Consider the following 15716-nt stretch of genomic DNA (forward strand, 5'->3'; position numbering starts at 1 on the left):
AAAACACAAATTCGCGATAGCGCGCTAACCATCTTTTTTTAAAGATGAGATTGTTGTCGTTTCATCAATACTAATTATTAAAAAAAGAAAAAACGACGCTAGTCTTTCCTAGAGAGTCTCAGTGTTAAAGGCTGATTATGCTATTGCTACGGCAGCGCTGGCCGCTCGTAGTTATTGCAACTTTATGTGCAAGTGTCTCTATGGTCAGTCTGCGTGTGAATGCATTTGATTCTTATGCCTGGGATAACTTGAGATTAAAAAAAGTCGTATAACAGTTGATGTCTAGCTTCCCTCCCTAATCTTAATCTTTATTCCCAGATAACTGTCTATACCTCCCTCCCGTTTAACCTACGACCTCCCTCCCGCTCTCTTAAACTTTGTTTTTCGCTCTCCCTCGGTTACACTATTCTCTCGTCTTCCCTACGTTTTTAGGTTTATTCCCCGTGATTGGGTGCATTCTGTAGTTAACTAGAGGAGTCCCCTCCCCCCTCCCACCCACCCACCCACCCACCCTCATGGACACACAAAGGGCGTGGGATCTGTCCGTCAGGCGGAGCGGCCAATCGCGTCCCTCTCCCCCACGATCAGGGCAGTGCAATACACAGATGGATGAGTTCCCCCCTCCTAAAGGTTCAACTGAAAAAGAGAGAGAGAGAAAAATAAGAGCAAATTAGATTCAACCATTTTTCCAATTAGTTTCTTTCTTTTCACAGATTATTACTTATGTACCTAATCTTTTATACATTCTTTAATATCCCCTAAGTGACTGGGAAAATATAGGCCACATAAGCAGCACCGAACAATGAGGCGACAGACCAGTCATCTGTTTGACCAACCCATTTTTTCACCGATATTCACATTTATTTAATCGGTTATAGATAAATTTCCTTTTTAACAAATACTTTCATACCTAATCTTTTAGAAGTTCTTTAATATCCCATGATTGACTGTGGGCGAATAAAGGCAACATAAGCAGCAACCATCAATAACGCTACAGACCAGTAATCTGTTTGACCAATAACTTCAGTTTTGCCGATATTTAAATTTTTATGTAATCTATTATCAGTTTGACCGATAATTTATTTATTTATTTATTTTTACAAACAAACACTTTCATACTTGATCTTTTATAAGAAAAAATAACGGCTATATAAGCAACAACTGTCAATGATGCAACAGACCAGTAATTTGTTGGACCAGTAATTTAATCGATTTTCAAACTTTTAATATTGAATCTGTTTTATCATTTAAATTTTAGATGCTGATATTATCTGACATAATCATAATCTACTACACTTAAACTGTTAGCGGTTCTTTAACAGCACATCATTATTTTTTTTACAAACAAACACTTTCATACTTGATCTTTTATAAGAAAAAATAACGGCTATATAAGCAACAACTGTCAATGATGCAACAGACCAGTAATTTAATCGATTTTCAAACTTTTAATATTGAATCTGTTTTATCATTTAAATTTTAGATGCTGATATTATCTGACATAATCATAATCTACTACACTTAAACTGTTAGCGGTTCTTTAACAGCACATCTTACCAATAACCAACAATTTGGTTTGTAAAACAATTGTATGTTGAAATTACTTTTAATGTTACGTCTACTTTACGTTTACATTATTCATTTGAAAATACACAGCATTAAGAGTAACACTTCGACTAAGCCCAAAACAAATATGAAAATTAATTTGGGACAATTTAGATTTAAAAACCAGTTAGATGCAAAAAAAATAAAACCACATGCATAGTGTTATTATTTTTAAAATATTTATAGTAAATTTTACATTAATGAATATTATATAAATTAATATTGTTTTATGATACTATTTATAATACCTTTTTATTTTGTAGCCAGAAAATAATTGTCAAAAAGCAGAAGTAAAACATTCAAAAAAATTATTTATTTAAAAAAAGTCAATCTCTATGGCAGACTTGATCAGAGTTCAATTTAATGCAAATAAACAGTAATGTATGACTGTCAAAGGAAGTGCAGGCAGCTGAGCACAGATTATCTGGCATATACTGCAGTTGAGTAGAAACGCCTACCAGCAACAAAAACCTAGCACAGTGTTTGTTTGTGCCAGCACACGATGGCATCACTAGACATCAGCAGTCGTCACTAACCTGACAGCATGTGCTGTGTGTGAAGCAGAGGGGTGGGGTTACACGCCATAGCATGCAGAGAGGCGTTCCTTCAGGATTGGCGGAAACTGCTCCGAGAACTGCTGCCAGTTCTCCTCTCCGACCTGGTCCTTAAACCCATGTAGGATCTACACAGAGAGACAGCCTCATTCAACAACATGAACAACATTTCACCGCTATAAAGGCACAACGTGATGTGTGTCTAACCTTGCAGAACATGTCCCTCAGGTCATCTTTAGGGCTGACCCAGGAGGCCACTGCATCACAGAAGAAGATGAAGTCCTGAGGGAGAGACGGGTGAAAGGAAATGAGTGATGGAGGAGAGAGTAACATCATGGTCAATCACAACGGAGTCAGAATATCAGAACTGACCTGGACCACACCGCCAGGGTTCACACCAATCATCACACAGATGCCTCTGAAGGCCGAGTCCTTTTCTTCATTATCTCTGATGTTTCGTAACGATGTGCACCTACAAAGAGAAAAATCATTATCATTAATTAAGCCTGTCTTTAAAAAAGCATTAGCTGAAAATGGAAATAATGCAATTCTTAAATCAAACGAACTTACTGACAAAAGTTTGGTGTCAGTAATACATTTTTGAAATAAGTCTCCTATATACTATGAACTGATTTAAATATATATTTAACATGTAATTCATTCCTGTGATGCAAAGCTGGATTTTCAGCATCATTACTCCAGTCTTCAGTGTCACACGATCCTTCAGAAATCATTCTAATATGCTTGTTTGAAATGTTGACTCACCAGGGTCTGATGAACTGTTGCAACATGGGAGCCACTTCCTGTGGACAGACGTAACCCAGGCGACCAATCGTGATGGCTGTAAAGAGAAGTGGGAGGAGTCAAGTTTTGATTACTTATCTGTGTGAAATGTAAGTGATCATGTGCGGTCAGAGGTTGTACCCGTGTTCTCCAGCAGGGTTTTGGGAGTGTTGGGTCTGTTAATAATCTCCACCAGATGAGGAAGAACCAGAGCAACATACGGCTGCATCTCCACACCTACAACAACACATGACCAATAACGATCACCTTACTGATGATAGATAATTCAACTCCCTCCAACGATGTCAAACAAAGAACCATCACATTCTATGGTTCTAAATCTATGATGTCATTCTAAATCCCAATTCGTGTCATGATGTAACTGACACAGAATCAGTGAGATGATGCTCACCCATCTGCATGCAGATCTCTCCGATGGCCCAGGTTGCGTTGTTACACACTGAGATGAACTCGGGGTTCAGATTCGTCCCCAGGATCGGCATGAACTCAGCTGAACACACACACACAGTTTCAGAGATTAATACATATGAATAAGTTAAGGGTGTATAATGCAGGTCAAACGCACACATCGTCTTACCGATGCAGGGTTTGACGTGTGGAAAACAGGCCTTGGTCAGATCACCCAGCAAAGCAAATGAGCTCTGCCTCACCTCAGGCATAGTGTCCTGCATTTAAGAGAGTATCACTATCAATTTGCATTCATATCAATTAATCAGCCTAAATGTCTTATAATACAACAACAGATAATAAAATTAAATACTTAAAATATTTAATTAAATATTAAAATAAAGAAAAGAAAAGAAACAAATATTACTATAATATTGCAAATGTTTTAAGCAAAAAACAAATATATATATATATATATATAAATAAATTAAGGGACAGTTTAGTGCCTTTATAAAGCTTGGAAGAGCCAGGACATTTTTTAATATAACTCTGATTGCATTCGTCTGTAAGAAGAAAGTCATTTACACCTAGGATGGCTTGAGGGTAAGTAAATCACAGGGTGAACTATCCCTTTAAATATTAAAATTTATTTTATAATGTTTATAAATGTATTTTATATAATAATAGTAAATTAATTTTATAATGATAGTTAATTCAAATAATAAAAATATAAAATATTAACAATTACAACAACAATATAAAAAACAAATGTATAATATATTAAATATGATATATTATATTTAATAATTAAATAATTAAAATATAAAAATAACTTTAATATTAAAACGTATTTTATAAATACAGTAAATAAATAATCAAATAAAAAAATATTTAAAATAATAAATGACTATTAAAATAATATTAACATAACACCAACAATATTAAATTCAATTATAAACATTTTTAGATCAAATATTAATTTGACACTGTAAATAATTCAAATAATATTGATAAGAACATCACATTTTTAAACTCTTTCACACACTGTACCTGCATACACTGGAACAGAAGGGTCATAATGTTGCTGCGGGCAACCAGTTGGTCCACATGACCCCCGAGACCTTCGGCCAGACCGCTGAGCAGATCCAGAGCGACTATCATGAAGTCCTTATCTGGAGCCTCATACTGATCCGGCTGCTGGCTGTACATCTACACACACACACACACACACACACACGGGTGGGTTAATGACTGTGTGGTCCACTGATGTTCATGTAGAAGAGTGTGTGTGAGTAAGTGTGTGTTTTCACCATGGCTTGTGCGAGTGTTTTCTGCACCAGAGTAACACACCGCTGATAGACGGGCTCACAGTACGGGAGGAAACCGCTCTGTAACGCCGTAGCCACAGACGACAAACACTACACACACATACACAGAATGGATGAGAGTCATTTACTGTCCATTTTCACTTTCAATTACAAATGTTTTGGCAAAATAACATGACAGTAAAGTGCATTCAAATATAAAGTCTTTCTTCACTTTGTTTTGAGTGTCTCACCTCCAGTAGAGGAAACAGGTCTTTATCCTCGTCTTTCAGTTCATTCCACTTCTGGATCAGAGGAGGCATCAGTTTCTGGATGTATTCCTGTTCACATACACAACACAACACAAGATCAGACCACTGATCTCTACGCCCACAACCACGTACTAATAATATTTAGCTTTTTAAAACAAGCTGACAAGGGCAGGGGTGAGCAGAGGCGGATCGAACCAAAAACATTTGTGTTATTTATTGTCTTAAAAAAAAAAAAGACAGATAATTGAAGATGATTTTCATCATTTTGGCATCTATTTGTACAAAAAAATATGGCATCTGATCTTTTGAGTTGCCCTACTTACATCTACATCTAAGTTTTATTTAGAAAAATTAGAACAACGAACTGTTGTAAAGGTTTCTATTTCAAATGAATGCCGCCCTTTTGAGCTTTCTATACATCAAAAAATTAAAAAAATTAAATAAATTGTATCAAGGTTTCCACAGTAATATGAAGCAGCACTACTGTTTTCAACATTGATAATAATCAGAAATGTGTCTTGAGCAGCAAATCAGCATATTAGCATGATTTCTGAAGGATCACGTGACACTGAAGACTGGAGTAATGATGCTGCAAATTCAGCTTTGAGCACAGGAATAAACTACTCTTAAAATATACTGGCATAGAAAACAGTAATTTTTAAGTGTAACATTTCACAACATGACGGTTTTCTTAAGGTGTTTTTTATCAAATAAATGCAGTTTTCATGAGCATAAGAGGCTTCTCCCAAAAAGCACTAAAAAAATAAAATCTCGGTAGTGTATGAAAACTGAAAATTGGTTTCAAGTGACAGTTTGCAAAAAGGCACATTTTAGTAAATAAATAAATAGCTTCACTGAGGGGCAGAAACTCTAATTACCGGTTGGTTCAGATGATGTCCGACGGAGTCTGCCAGGGTGCCGATGGCGTCGTAGAGGATTACACAGCGCTCGCTGCTGATAAATCAGTAGGGCTGGGTGACGATTCATTTTCTGAAATTTCTCAGAAATCAGTTCCTAAAATCCCAATTTTGTAGATCTAGAAACCTCTTTAGATTGAATTTTTCTTCTTAGGTGGCATGCAAAAACAAACAACACAACCAGTGTAGTCTGATGCACAAACAAATGACTCTTTTGACTCACATGAACGGTTCTAGTGAATCAAAAGCACACAGCGCAGCCAATGTAGCCCAAATCCTGAAAATTTGCTGGTTCTTTGAATGAATAGTTAGAAATGATGAGTTGCTGATTTGAATCACTTCAAAACACTTCCCTGTATAATTTACAGCATTAGAAGAGAGAATCTTGTGCGTCAATTAAAACTAAAGCTATTAAAAATAAATTTCAGTTATTGAAATAAAGCTGAAATTAAAATACAAATATTTAAAAAAAAAAAATGTTTTAATTAAAAACATTAATATTGCCTTGGGATACTGAAATAACTTTAAGCACTAAAATTTGTACATTTAAAACTGTAATAAAGCTACATAAAAATGAGAAATGCACAAAATTATTATTGCCTTGGGAACTAACTGAAATTAGTTGAATATAAGTTGAAGCACTAAAATTAGTACAACTGAAATAAAAAAGCAAAATAGAATAAAAATGAAAAAGCACATAAAATTACTCAAATTAAATAATAGACAGTCAGCGGAAGTGAGAGAAAAGTGTTTATTACGTTTGAAATATGGATATTTTTCTAACAAAAACACATGGATTCACTACAAGGGCCTTTATTCACCCCCCGGAGCCGTCTGCGGCACGTTTTATTATGAATGCGTGAGCTTTATTTGACAACTTGGGAACTGTTCAACTGCAACACCCGCTGAGTGGCATGAAACAGCTTGAAAGATCACAGACCATTTTTAATATAACTCCGACTGGATTCGTCTGAAAGAAGAAAGTCATATACACCTAGGATGCGTCGAGGGTAAGTAAAGCAAGCTAATTTTCATTTTTGGGTGAACTAACCCTTTAAAGTTGTCCAAATTAAGTTCTTAGCAATGCATACTACTAATCAAAAATTAAGTTTTGATATAGTTACGGCAGGAAATTTACAAAATATCTTCATGGATCATGATCTTTACTTAATATCCTAATGGTTTTTGGCATAAAAGAAAAATCTATCATTTTGACCCATTCAATGTTTTTTGGCTATTTCTAAAAATATACCCCAGCGACTTAAGACTGGTTTTGTGCTCCAGGGTCACATTTATGGTGACTCACCTTCAATAAAATGATGTCAATCTCAGAATACTTCATTCCGTTCACCAGGATGGGGATGAGTCTGTGGAGAAATACATTAAAATTAGATCACCTCAAAACGTTTCTACAGATCAGATCTCTCAGACAGAACTAAACAGAGGCTTCATTTGTGTGCGTTCAGTTTATGCTCAGATGTGTGTGTGGTGATGATGGCCTGCTGTACTCACTGGACCAGGTGTCCTGACAGAGCCTCTTTACAGATGGGCTGCTCGGCCAGAGTCAGCCAGAATTCACAGGCCTCCAGCGCCACGTTCTCATCCGCGTCCTGAGTGCGCTGCAGCATGTACTGCAGAGAGACACAGACCAGATTTAAAACTCCTACAATACCTTTAAGTGACAGTAAAACATTAGATGTTTGTGTTTGTATCACCTGTATGATACTGTGCATGTGCGGAATCAGGCGGTCAATTCGGACCTCCAACAGCATGACCAGAGCTCTGCACACGTTCTTCCTCACCTCGCAGTCTTCATCACCCGCCAACGCAAACAGAGACTGAAAGCAAAGCACACAGTACAGATTAACTGAAACAAGCACTGAAATAACTAAAATTCATGGGTCACCATGAGCTGGATTGTAGTGTTTACAATGTGCTAGGCTGATAAAAAAGTGTGCTTTCTAGGATGAACTACGATCTTGATTTGACAATTTAGAAGTGTTATTCTTTGTTCGATATTCAGAAGTTGAGGTAGCTATAAAACACTTACTGCTGAGTCTATATCAAACACAATGAAGTACATAAAATCTGCATCTAATGCAGATCATTAAAAGTGCATGTGCGCATGTATATGTATATATAAATATAGAATTACATATAAAAACAAAAACCAGTCCAACACATTATGTGCAATTTAAAATACTAAATTGATGTTATATTTGGGGGGGGGGGTATTGTTTGAACTGAATCAGTTGGTCAGCTCATTTCCTCATTGAATCAGCTCAGATGACTCACTCATTCAATGAGCTGAAAACTCTCACTATGTTGTGTATTTATTAAAGCAATAGCAAAAATGCTAATTTGTAGGGTCAGTAAGACTTAAGTCGTTAAAGATACATCCTATCAGTTGCAAATATAAAACTACAATAACTGCATGAAATAACTTTTCGAATCACTTTTTGGTGGATTGGAAACCACTACATGCTGGAGGTCAACTCACCTCTATGAATGTGTCGATGTTGTCCATGAGAGCCTGAGCCCTGCCAATAATGAACTGATTCACACACGCTATGGCATGAGACCTGTACAGAGAGAGTGAATCAATATGATGTTACTCGTTATCAAACACAGACAGCATTCAGAGAGAGATATGTGTGCTTCTTCACCTGATCTTGGGGCTGCAGTGTTTGAAGAACTGCAGGAATTTGGGGATCATGATGTTGAGGGGTCGATTCAGAGCGTCACTATCCAGCAGTTCAGACGAGTCCTCACAGATCTTCTGCAGCGCACCAAAAGACCCCTGAACACACACAAATCAGCAAAAATAACTAACTTCTCTTTGAAATCCCACTGCATTATGGGTATATTGATAAATGAGGAATATTTGTAGAACTTATAGTGGCACTTATCACCTAATCTTCATTAAAGTTTACATGCTTCTTTAGTATCATATGTCACATGTGCTAAATTCATAATTTCATGTTTGTTTTAGGAATTATGAATATATCTGGTCATGCCCATAATTCAAATGACCATTTTATAGCCATCTAAACATTAAAGTTGAACTTCTGTTGGATAATTATTGATCTACGTAGTCCAAAGACTTCTACTTTACTAGTTTTAGTGAGGTTGATCAAAAAACTTAGGACTAGTTCGAAAAAGTAGCTTACATAATCTCAAATATTTACGGTGTACTTTTTTTTTTAAACATAGTATGCACAAACACCAAAATCAAACAACATAACAACAGAGTATGAAATTCTGTCAAAGTACTGCCATTATTATTTAGTAAACATTTCATATTACTTTTTAATGTTGTAGTCTAATAAAAAAAAGTTATAGATTTTTAAAAATTATTTATAAAAACAAAATCAGTTCTTCAAATCTGTTATGGCACATCTGTATGATATCAACTGATGTCTACTTACTACATTATTGTTATAGTCTTGAAAACACGTAACTTAATTGTGTGTAAAAATGCAGTCTGGCAAGCCAATCAAATCACATTCTTGTGCAACTGTTTTGCTCAAACAGAAGGTCATGTCAAGTGCACTGCATTGTGGGATGAATATTGCACATTTTGGGAAAACACTGTAAAAAACAGTAAACATATTGCATTCCTAGTTAAAGTCTTATGATGTTATTCCACTCCAAACGTACTCAGAGTTGTGTGTGTTTTACCTCGCAGGTGTTGTAATCCTCCGAGTTGAGGAGGTTGCAGAGTTGAGGCAGCAGCTCAGGCCATGTCTGCAGCTCCCCTTTAGAGGCGATAGTAGTGATGAGAATACCTGTGGACACACATGGACCCAAATTCAACTAGGTCGCAAAGCCGAATAAGCTGTTTGTGTCACTTGAAGACAATGAATACCTCTCAAAAAGGGAAAAAACACCAATTACAACTAATCAAATAAAAACAACTTAACTCAGCTGCAGTGTTAATTTTGACAGCACATTTTGGTCCTAGTCTTTTGACTAAAATGCCATTTAGTTTTAGTCATATGAATTGTTTTTAGTTGTAGTCGACTAAATCTACAGTAAATTTAGTCGGCTAAACTCTAATGGGTTTAGTTACAGTGTAATGCATTTATTGAACATTTCTCTAAAATTTCCGAACTCATTATATAGGTTTGATATTAAGGTTATATCATGATAGACACCGATTTAACTGCGGTGACAAACAACATGCCTTTGTTAAAATTAAATAAAACCACTTCTCATAAAAAACAAGAACATGGTCTTCTTTTAGTGAAATACCAATGGTTATATAGGCTAATTATGCATTCTTTATAGCAACTTGTTTACCATATTCTTCATTCTTTCAAGCAGACATTTATTTCTATAAATAAATTTAGATTAATCTTTAGGGCTACTAAAGTTTTTCAGTCAAGAGCAGTGCGTGATTTTCTGTCTTTCTTTAGTTGCTTGATTAACATCAATGACTCAGACAATAGCAACTAAATTAGGCTGCTGTCCCTTTCAAACCGAATGCAACTATTATTTTATCTACTATAATCTAACCCACTAAAACCCGGGTTCAGACTGACCGATGGTGGCACGGATGAGCGGGGACGGGTCTCCGATGTTGTTGAGACACTCTCGCTTGATGAAGTCGGCCACGGCCGGAGGGAAGTTCTGGTAGTGAGCCTTCACGTTGTTCTTGAGAATCAGACCGCTCAGAGAACGGGTGGGCTCGTCTGCAGAGACACAGAGTTGTGCTTTTAGATGAGTGACAGGAGAGTGTGTGTGACACTGAGGCAGACGATGCATGATGGGATATTACAGACCTTCAGATTTGAGGCTGGTGAGGACGAAGATGAGATAGTTGTTGAAGTCGGGAAACTGATTCAGCTGCTCCAGTTTCTAATGAGAGAGTCATGAAAACAAAGGATAAATTCAACAGACAGCACAGAACGAAGAGGTCTGATCTCAGACCAGTGACGTTTATTAAAATCCTTTACCACTAGAATAGGAAGATATACCTAAATCAATATTTGATTAATAAACATTCATCATGAATATGGTGACAAAAAGTAATACACTTTTAACAGACTATTAAAACTACGCAAGTAGGCCGAGTAGTTTTTCTGATTTAAACCTTGAAAGCAAAAATGGTATTAGAGTGGAGAAGTTCAATATTATTTACTGTATGATTTAATCAATAAATCACTTACAAGACCCTGATTCAACAAATCATCTGGATCATCATCATTTACGTTTTAAAGTTTTAGGAACAAATATGAAGATAAACACTGCTGTTTATTAATATAAATCGTTATATTGGTGCATATAAAAGAAATTATTAAATATTATTTTATATATTTTGAATTTGCATGGCAACAATGGGTGTTTGGTTAAAATGGTGCTTGAATTTTTAGAGCATCTACAAACTACCGATCAAATGTTTGGGGTCAGTAAGATTTTTTAATGTTTTTGAAAAGAGTCTTTTATTCAACAAGGCTGTACTTATTTAATCAAAAGCACAGTTGTAAAAAAAACAGTAATATTGTGAAATATTATTACAATTTAAAACAATGGTTTTCTATTTTAAAATATTGCAAAATGTAATTTATTCCGGTGATGGAAAGCTGAATTCTTTAGTGTCACATGATCTTCAGAAATCATTTTAATATAATGACCTGCTGCTCAAGAAACATTTCTGATTATTATCAATGTTGAAAACAGTTGTGCTAGTTCATATTTTTGTGGAAACCGTGATAGTTTTTTTTTTTCAGGATTCTTTGATGAACATGAAAAATGTCTTTACTGTCACTTTTGATCAACTGAATGTGTCCTTGCCAAATAAAAGGTTTAAATTCATACTTTAAATGTATTAAATTCTATGTTTTTAATTTAATTTAATACTGAACCAGAATTTAAAAACAGCAGTATATACTATTAAGTCAACATATTGTGCCAAAAAGATGAAAAGATTGAGATTTATTTGCACTGTGCACCAAATAAAACCTGACCACACAGACAGCTAAAATTCACATTATATTTGTCGATAACGTGGATAAATAAGCTTTAAAGGCATATAACTGATCATAATGCTAGTGTAATGATGTAAGGGATGTGCGCACACCTCTTGAACGGCTCTCTGTGTGGCCGTATCCGGAGACTGAGAGTCCTTCAACAGCTGCAGCACCTGCTGTAAACCCTGTTCATCCGGCTGCCACTCCATCCTGAGCTACACACAAACACAGAGGACAAATGAGTGCACTACACCAAAACACACACGCCCTCCTGGGAAAGAGCATCACTGCTTTCTTAGTACGGTTTTAGGAAGAATGAATCAAAGTGAGCAAATAACACACTTAACTATCATCCACAGACAATGCATTCAGACCAAATACCCAGTTTAAAACGTTTAATTTTTGAGGCCAGGCTAATCCGCGGCGAGCACCTGGACGGCAGGTTTACCATCTGATCTGGTTTAGTGGGATAGAGGCAGACGAGAGTGTGAACGTGTGAGGAGGCTGTGATGTGTGACTGAGCATCTGACTTACGTGTGGGCCGTCTGTGTGAATGTGCAAGTATAGTATATCTTCAGTGGGTCTGCATACACTCAGGAAGATGCGTCAGTTTTGCATTTTCTCATTTAATATAAATAGTTTTATTGCATACTATTTTATCTGCATAATTAAAGTGATAAGATGAATTTGAGAATGTCTACAGCAACCAAACCTGAAAAACTATTCTCCAATATGATTTAAAGGGGTCCTATTATGCTCTTTTACAGTCTTGATTTGGGGGTGTACTAGAACAGGCTCTCATACTAGGTTGTTCGAAAAACACATTATTTTTCACATATTTTACATTATTACAACACCTCTCTCCCCAGTCTGGCATCAACGGCTCGAATAGGCATGAAAGGATTGAATAGTTCCTGTATCAAATGAAGGCCTGCCTTCTGAAATACAAAATGTGCTGTGATTGGTTAGCTGGGCCAGTGTGTGCTGTGATTGGTTAGCTGGGCCAGTGTGTGCTGGTATTGGCAGCACTCGGCGCCTGGTCGGAAAATGTCATGCCCCTTACCATAGCCGCCTGCTGCGAGTTTCAAGGGTAAATATTGCGTCAATATCAAATCAATTTGAGCACGATTTAAACCCGGATGATTGTAACTAGGAGTCGATCGATTATCGGCGCCGATATCAAGCATTTTTATAATTATCGGTATCAGTCTTTTTCAAAACCGATTCGCCGATAAAATAACTTAATTTTGAAACGCACTATTTGGCTCTGATGCAGCCTGTCAGAACTCACCTCTGTGGCCTAAAGCAATCTCAGCCCACCGCCCATCTGATTTGTTGGCAGTCACGAGTCTGACCAATCAATGCAGATATATTCACTCTCACTCCGAAAGCGCTTCCTAACTGCAGCTGCTTCAGTGATCACGCATCAGTTGTCTCTCAAAGGTAAGGCAGCAGCAGACGTTGCTTAATTTGCAATAAATCACAATCCACTAACGTTACACTTAAGTTGCAAAACACCTCAATATTATCTATGATTTCCGCGATGCAGAAAATGTGGACGGAATCCAGTCATATTAATGGAATTTACTGTATGACGCGAAATGTCACGGAATTTGTCAAAGTTTGGATGAATTAATCAAAAGTCGGTCAGTACACTTAAATAGAGTCACGATATGGACTAGTATCTGTAAATATTAAGCCGCAAAAAATACAATTTAAATATGAATCCTGCATGTTTTGCGTGACTATGTATGTAAATGGAACAGACGCGCAGTTTTGTTTTCTACACAAAGTGTGCGACGCTCGCAGTGATTTTAGCATCTGTCGTCTCACTACATGAGGACATAAATACATGAACAACATCTCCAGAGCTGCTCTGACTCCCTCCGAGAGTCACTTCATGATCATTTGACGGTTTCATTTGAGTAAAACTATCTCAGTGTTTCCCACAGACTTGTGGCGGTATATATATGCAAATTCATTCTCTGGCAGCAGGAGGCACTGTTGGAGTGGTAGATATCAAGCTTTCCCTGGTAACGCTGCACACAAAGCAGCGCTCCGCTCACAAATGCTGCTTTAACAGATATTACATGCAAGATGAAATGAAAATAACATCCAAAATCTTCTGAAGACAGTCGGTTTCCTTCAGAAATACAGTGACATAAAAACACCCGCACCGGGGTTCAATTTTGAAACGTGCAGTGCTCATGTTTATTCAATGAAGTCAAAGCCTTTTGGAAAATCTATTTGTAGCGCCACAAATAAATCAATGTATGGGAAACACTTACATAGTCTACAGAAACTTAAAAGTTCCCCATGACAACCAGTCAAAATAGAAGTTCGGGTTAGCTTAAAGAAATTATCAGAAATATATTACTGTGGTGCAGTATGATATGAATAATACTACTACAACAATTACAACTTTTGTTTAAAAGAATAATCAGACAATACGCTATTTCTTCCATGTTTTGATTTTAATAGTAAAGCTAAAAAATAAAGAGTTTAACTCTCATTTGATTAAAAGATCAATTAATCTTAACAGCTTCTACAATATAGCTATGAAGGCAATTAAATTATTTACACTTATTATATACATTTTTAGTTTAAAAATAAAAAAAAAGTTAATCCATTGATTGCACTACACTGTAAATTAAAACTAGGACTGCACAATAAATTGCATGCGATATTTAACGCGCATCTTATCAGTAAAGCCGATTCTGTAATCGGCGGTAAATCTCCATCACCTGCGGGCTTTCACATTGAGCAGCATTAACTACACAGAGCCGTTGTTCACTGACGAGCTGCGCAAAGACACCAGACATATATATCGGTTATCGGTCTACTTGAACTGTAATAATCGGTATCTGCCCTGAAAAACACATATAGGGCGACCCCTAATTGTAACCACTCTTAAGTTCGTCTGCCTTGGGAAAGCTAGCGTGTCTCCGACATAGTGATAACACTCGTTGCCTTCTCTAGTGCAGCTCAACCAGGTCTCGTCCCATTCGTCGATATTTGTGATATCACAAATCCCGGAAAATATGCGTTGTAGTCCAAACGAGTCGTTCGTTGTAGTTTTTGAAAAGTGATTTCTGTTAAATAAAATATCTCCTTTTGAAGTGGACTTTGAGCTTTGTAACTTTGCAGATCTTTTTTATGCTCAAACAGCAACATTACAGACTATCTAAAGTTGAAAAAGTGAAAAAGCAAAATAGGACCCCTTTAAGATATTTTAACAGAGAGTCACTCATTTTTGGTTAGTCAATAATCATTCATTCTGTGTCATGAAATTCTTAAAACTTGATTTCCAAGTTCAAATGTGTATATCCATACTTTTTAGTGAGTACATGTGTACATATACACACACACATACATACATATATACATATATATACATTTAGTCATTTATCCAAAGCAACTTACAAATGAGGACAAAGCAAGCAATCAAAATCAACAAAAGAGCAATGATATACTCAGTTAGCTTAACGCAGTACACGTAGCAAAATAATATAATAAATAAAAAGAAAACAGATAGAATAGAAAAAGAACAGAGCAAGCTAGTGTTAGAGGTCTTTTTTGCTTTTATATATATATATATATATAAATACACATATGACTGAAAAGCGTGTTTGAGAGTATCGTGGGTATGTTTGAGTAGAGTGTGATGCATGTGTGTGTGTGTGGTGTTCGTGTGTATACTGTGTGTGTGTGTGTGTGTGGTGTTTGTGTGTATACTCTGTGTGTGTGTGTGTGTGTGTGTGTACTCTGTGTGTGTGTGTGTGTGTGTGTACAGTGTATATGTATAATCTGTGTGTGTGTAGGCCGTGTGTGTGGTGTTTGTGTGTGTGTGTGTGTGTGTGTGTGTGTGTGTGTGTGTGTGTGTGTGTATATATATATGTAT

The 15716-nt window shown here is 36.4% G+C and overlaps 1 protein-coding gene across 1 annotated transcript in view; it reads right to left on the reverse strand.

Annotated features, from left to right (window-relative positions):
* Positions 1-515: 515 nt before the first annotated feature.
* The window catches only part of LOC107594331 (transportin-2-like), a 16476-nt gene continuing 1275 nt past the window's right edge, over positions 516-15716 (reverse strand). Inside the window, exons 2-23 of the mRNA XM_016284344.1 lie at positions 11926-12030; positions 10628-10703; positions 10388-10537; positions 9525-9631; positions 8510-8643; positions 8344-8425; positions 7559-7681; positions 7356-7474; positions 7111-7210; positions 5971-5972; positions 5805-5880; positions 4909-4995; positions 4661-4768; positions 4401-4559; positions 3541-3628; positions 3355-3453; positions 3084-3179; positions 2925-3000; positions 2532-2631; positions 2367-2441; positions 2142-2287; positions 516-636 (exon numbers count right to left, since the gene is read on the reverse strand). Coding sequence (XP_016139830.1) covers positions 2180-2287; positions 2367-2441; positions 2532-2631; positions 2925-3000; positions 3084-3179; positions 3355-3453; positions 3541-3628; positions 4401-4559; positions 4661-4768; positions 4909-4995; positions 5805-5880; positions 5971-5972; positions 7111-7210; positions 7356-7474; positions 7559-7681; positions 8344-8425; positions 8510-8643; positions 9525-9631; positions 10388-10537; positions 10628-10703; positions 11926-12024 — 2064 coding nt within the window. The 5' untranslated portion in view covers positions 12025-12030 and the 3' untranslated portion in view covers positions 516-636; positions 2142-2179. The remainder of the gene's footprint in view (positions 637-2141; positions 2288-2366; positions 2442-2531; positions 2632-2924; positions 3001-3083; positions 3180-3354; positions 3454-3540; positions 3629-4400; positions 4560-4660; positions 4769-4908; positions 4996-5804; positions 5881-5970; positions 5973-7110; positions 7211-7355; positions 7475-7558; positions 7682-8343; positions 8426-8509; positions 8644-9524; positions 9632-10387; positions 10538-10627; positions 10704-11925; positions 12031-15716) is intronic.

This window comes from Sinocyclocheilus grahami, unplaced genomic scaffold, assembly GCF_001515645.1.
Source record: "Sinocyclocheilus grahami isolate Dianchi unplaced genomic scaffold, SAMN03320097.WGS_v1.1 scaffold181.1, whole genome shotgun sequence".
NCBI lineage: Eukaryota > Metazoa > Chordata > Actinopteri > Cypriniformes > Cyprinidae > Sinocyclocheilus > Sinocyclocheilus grahami.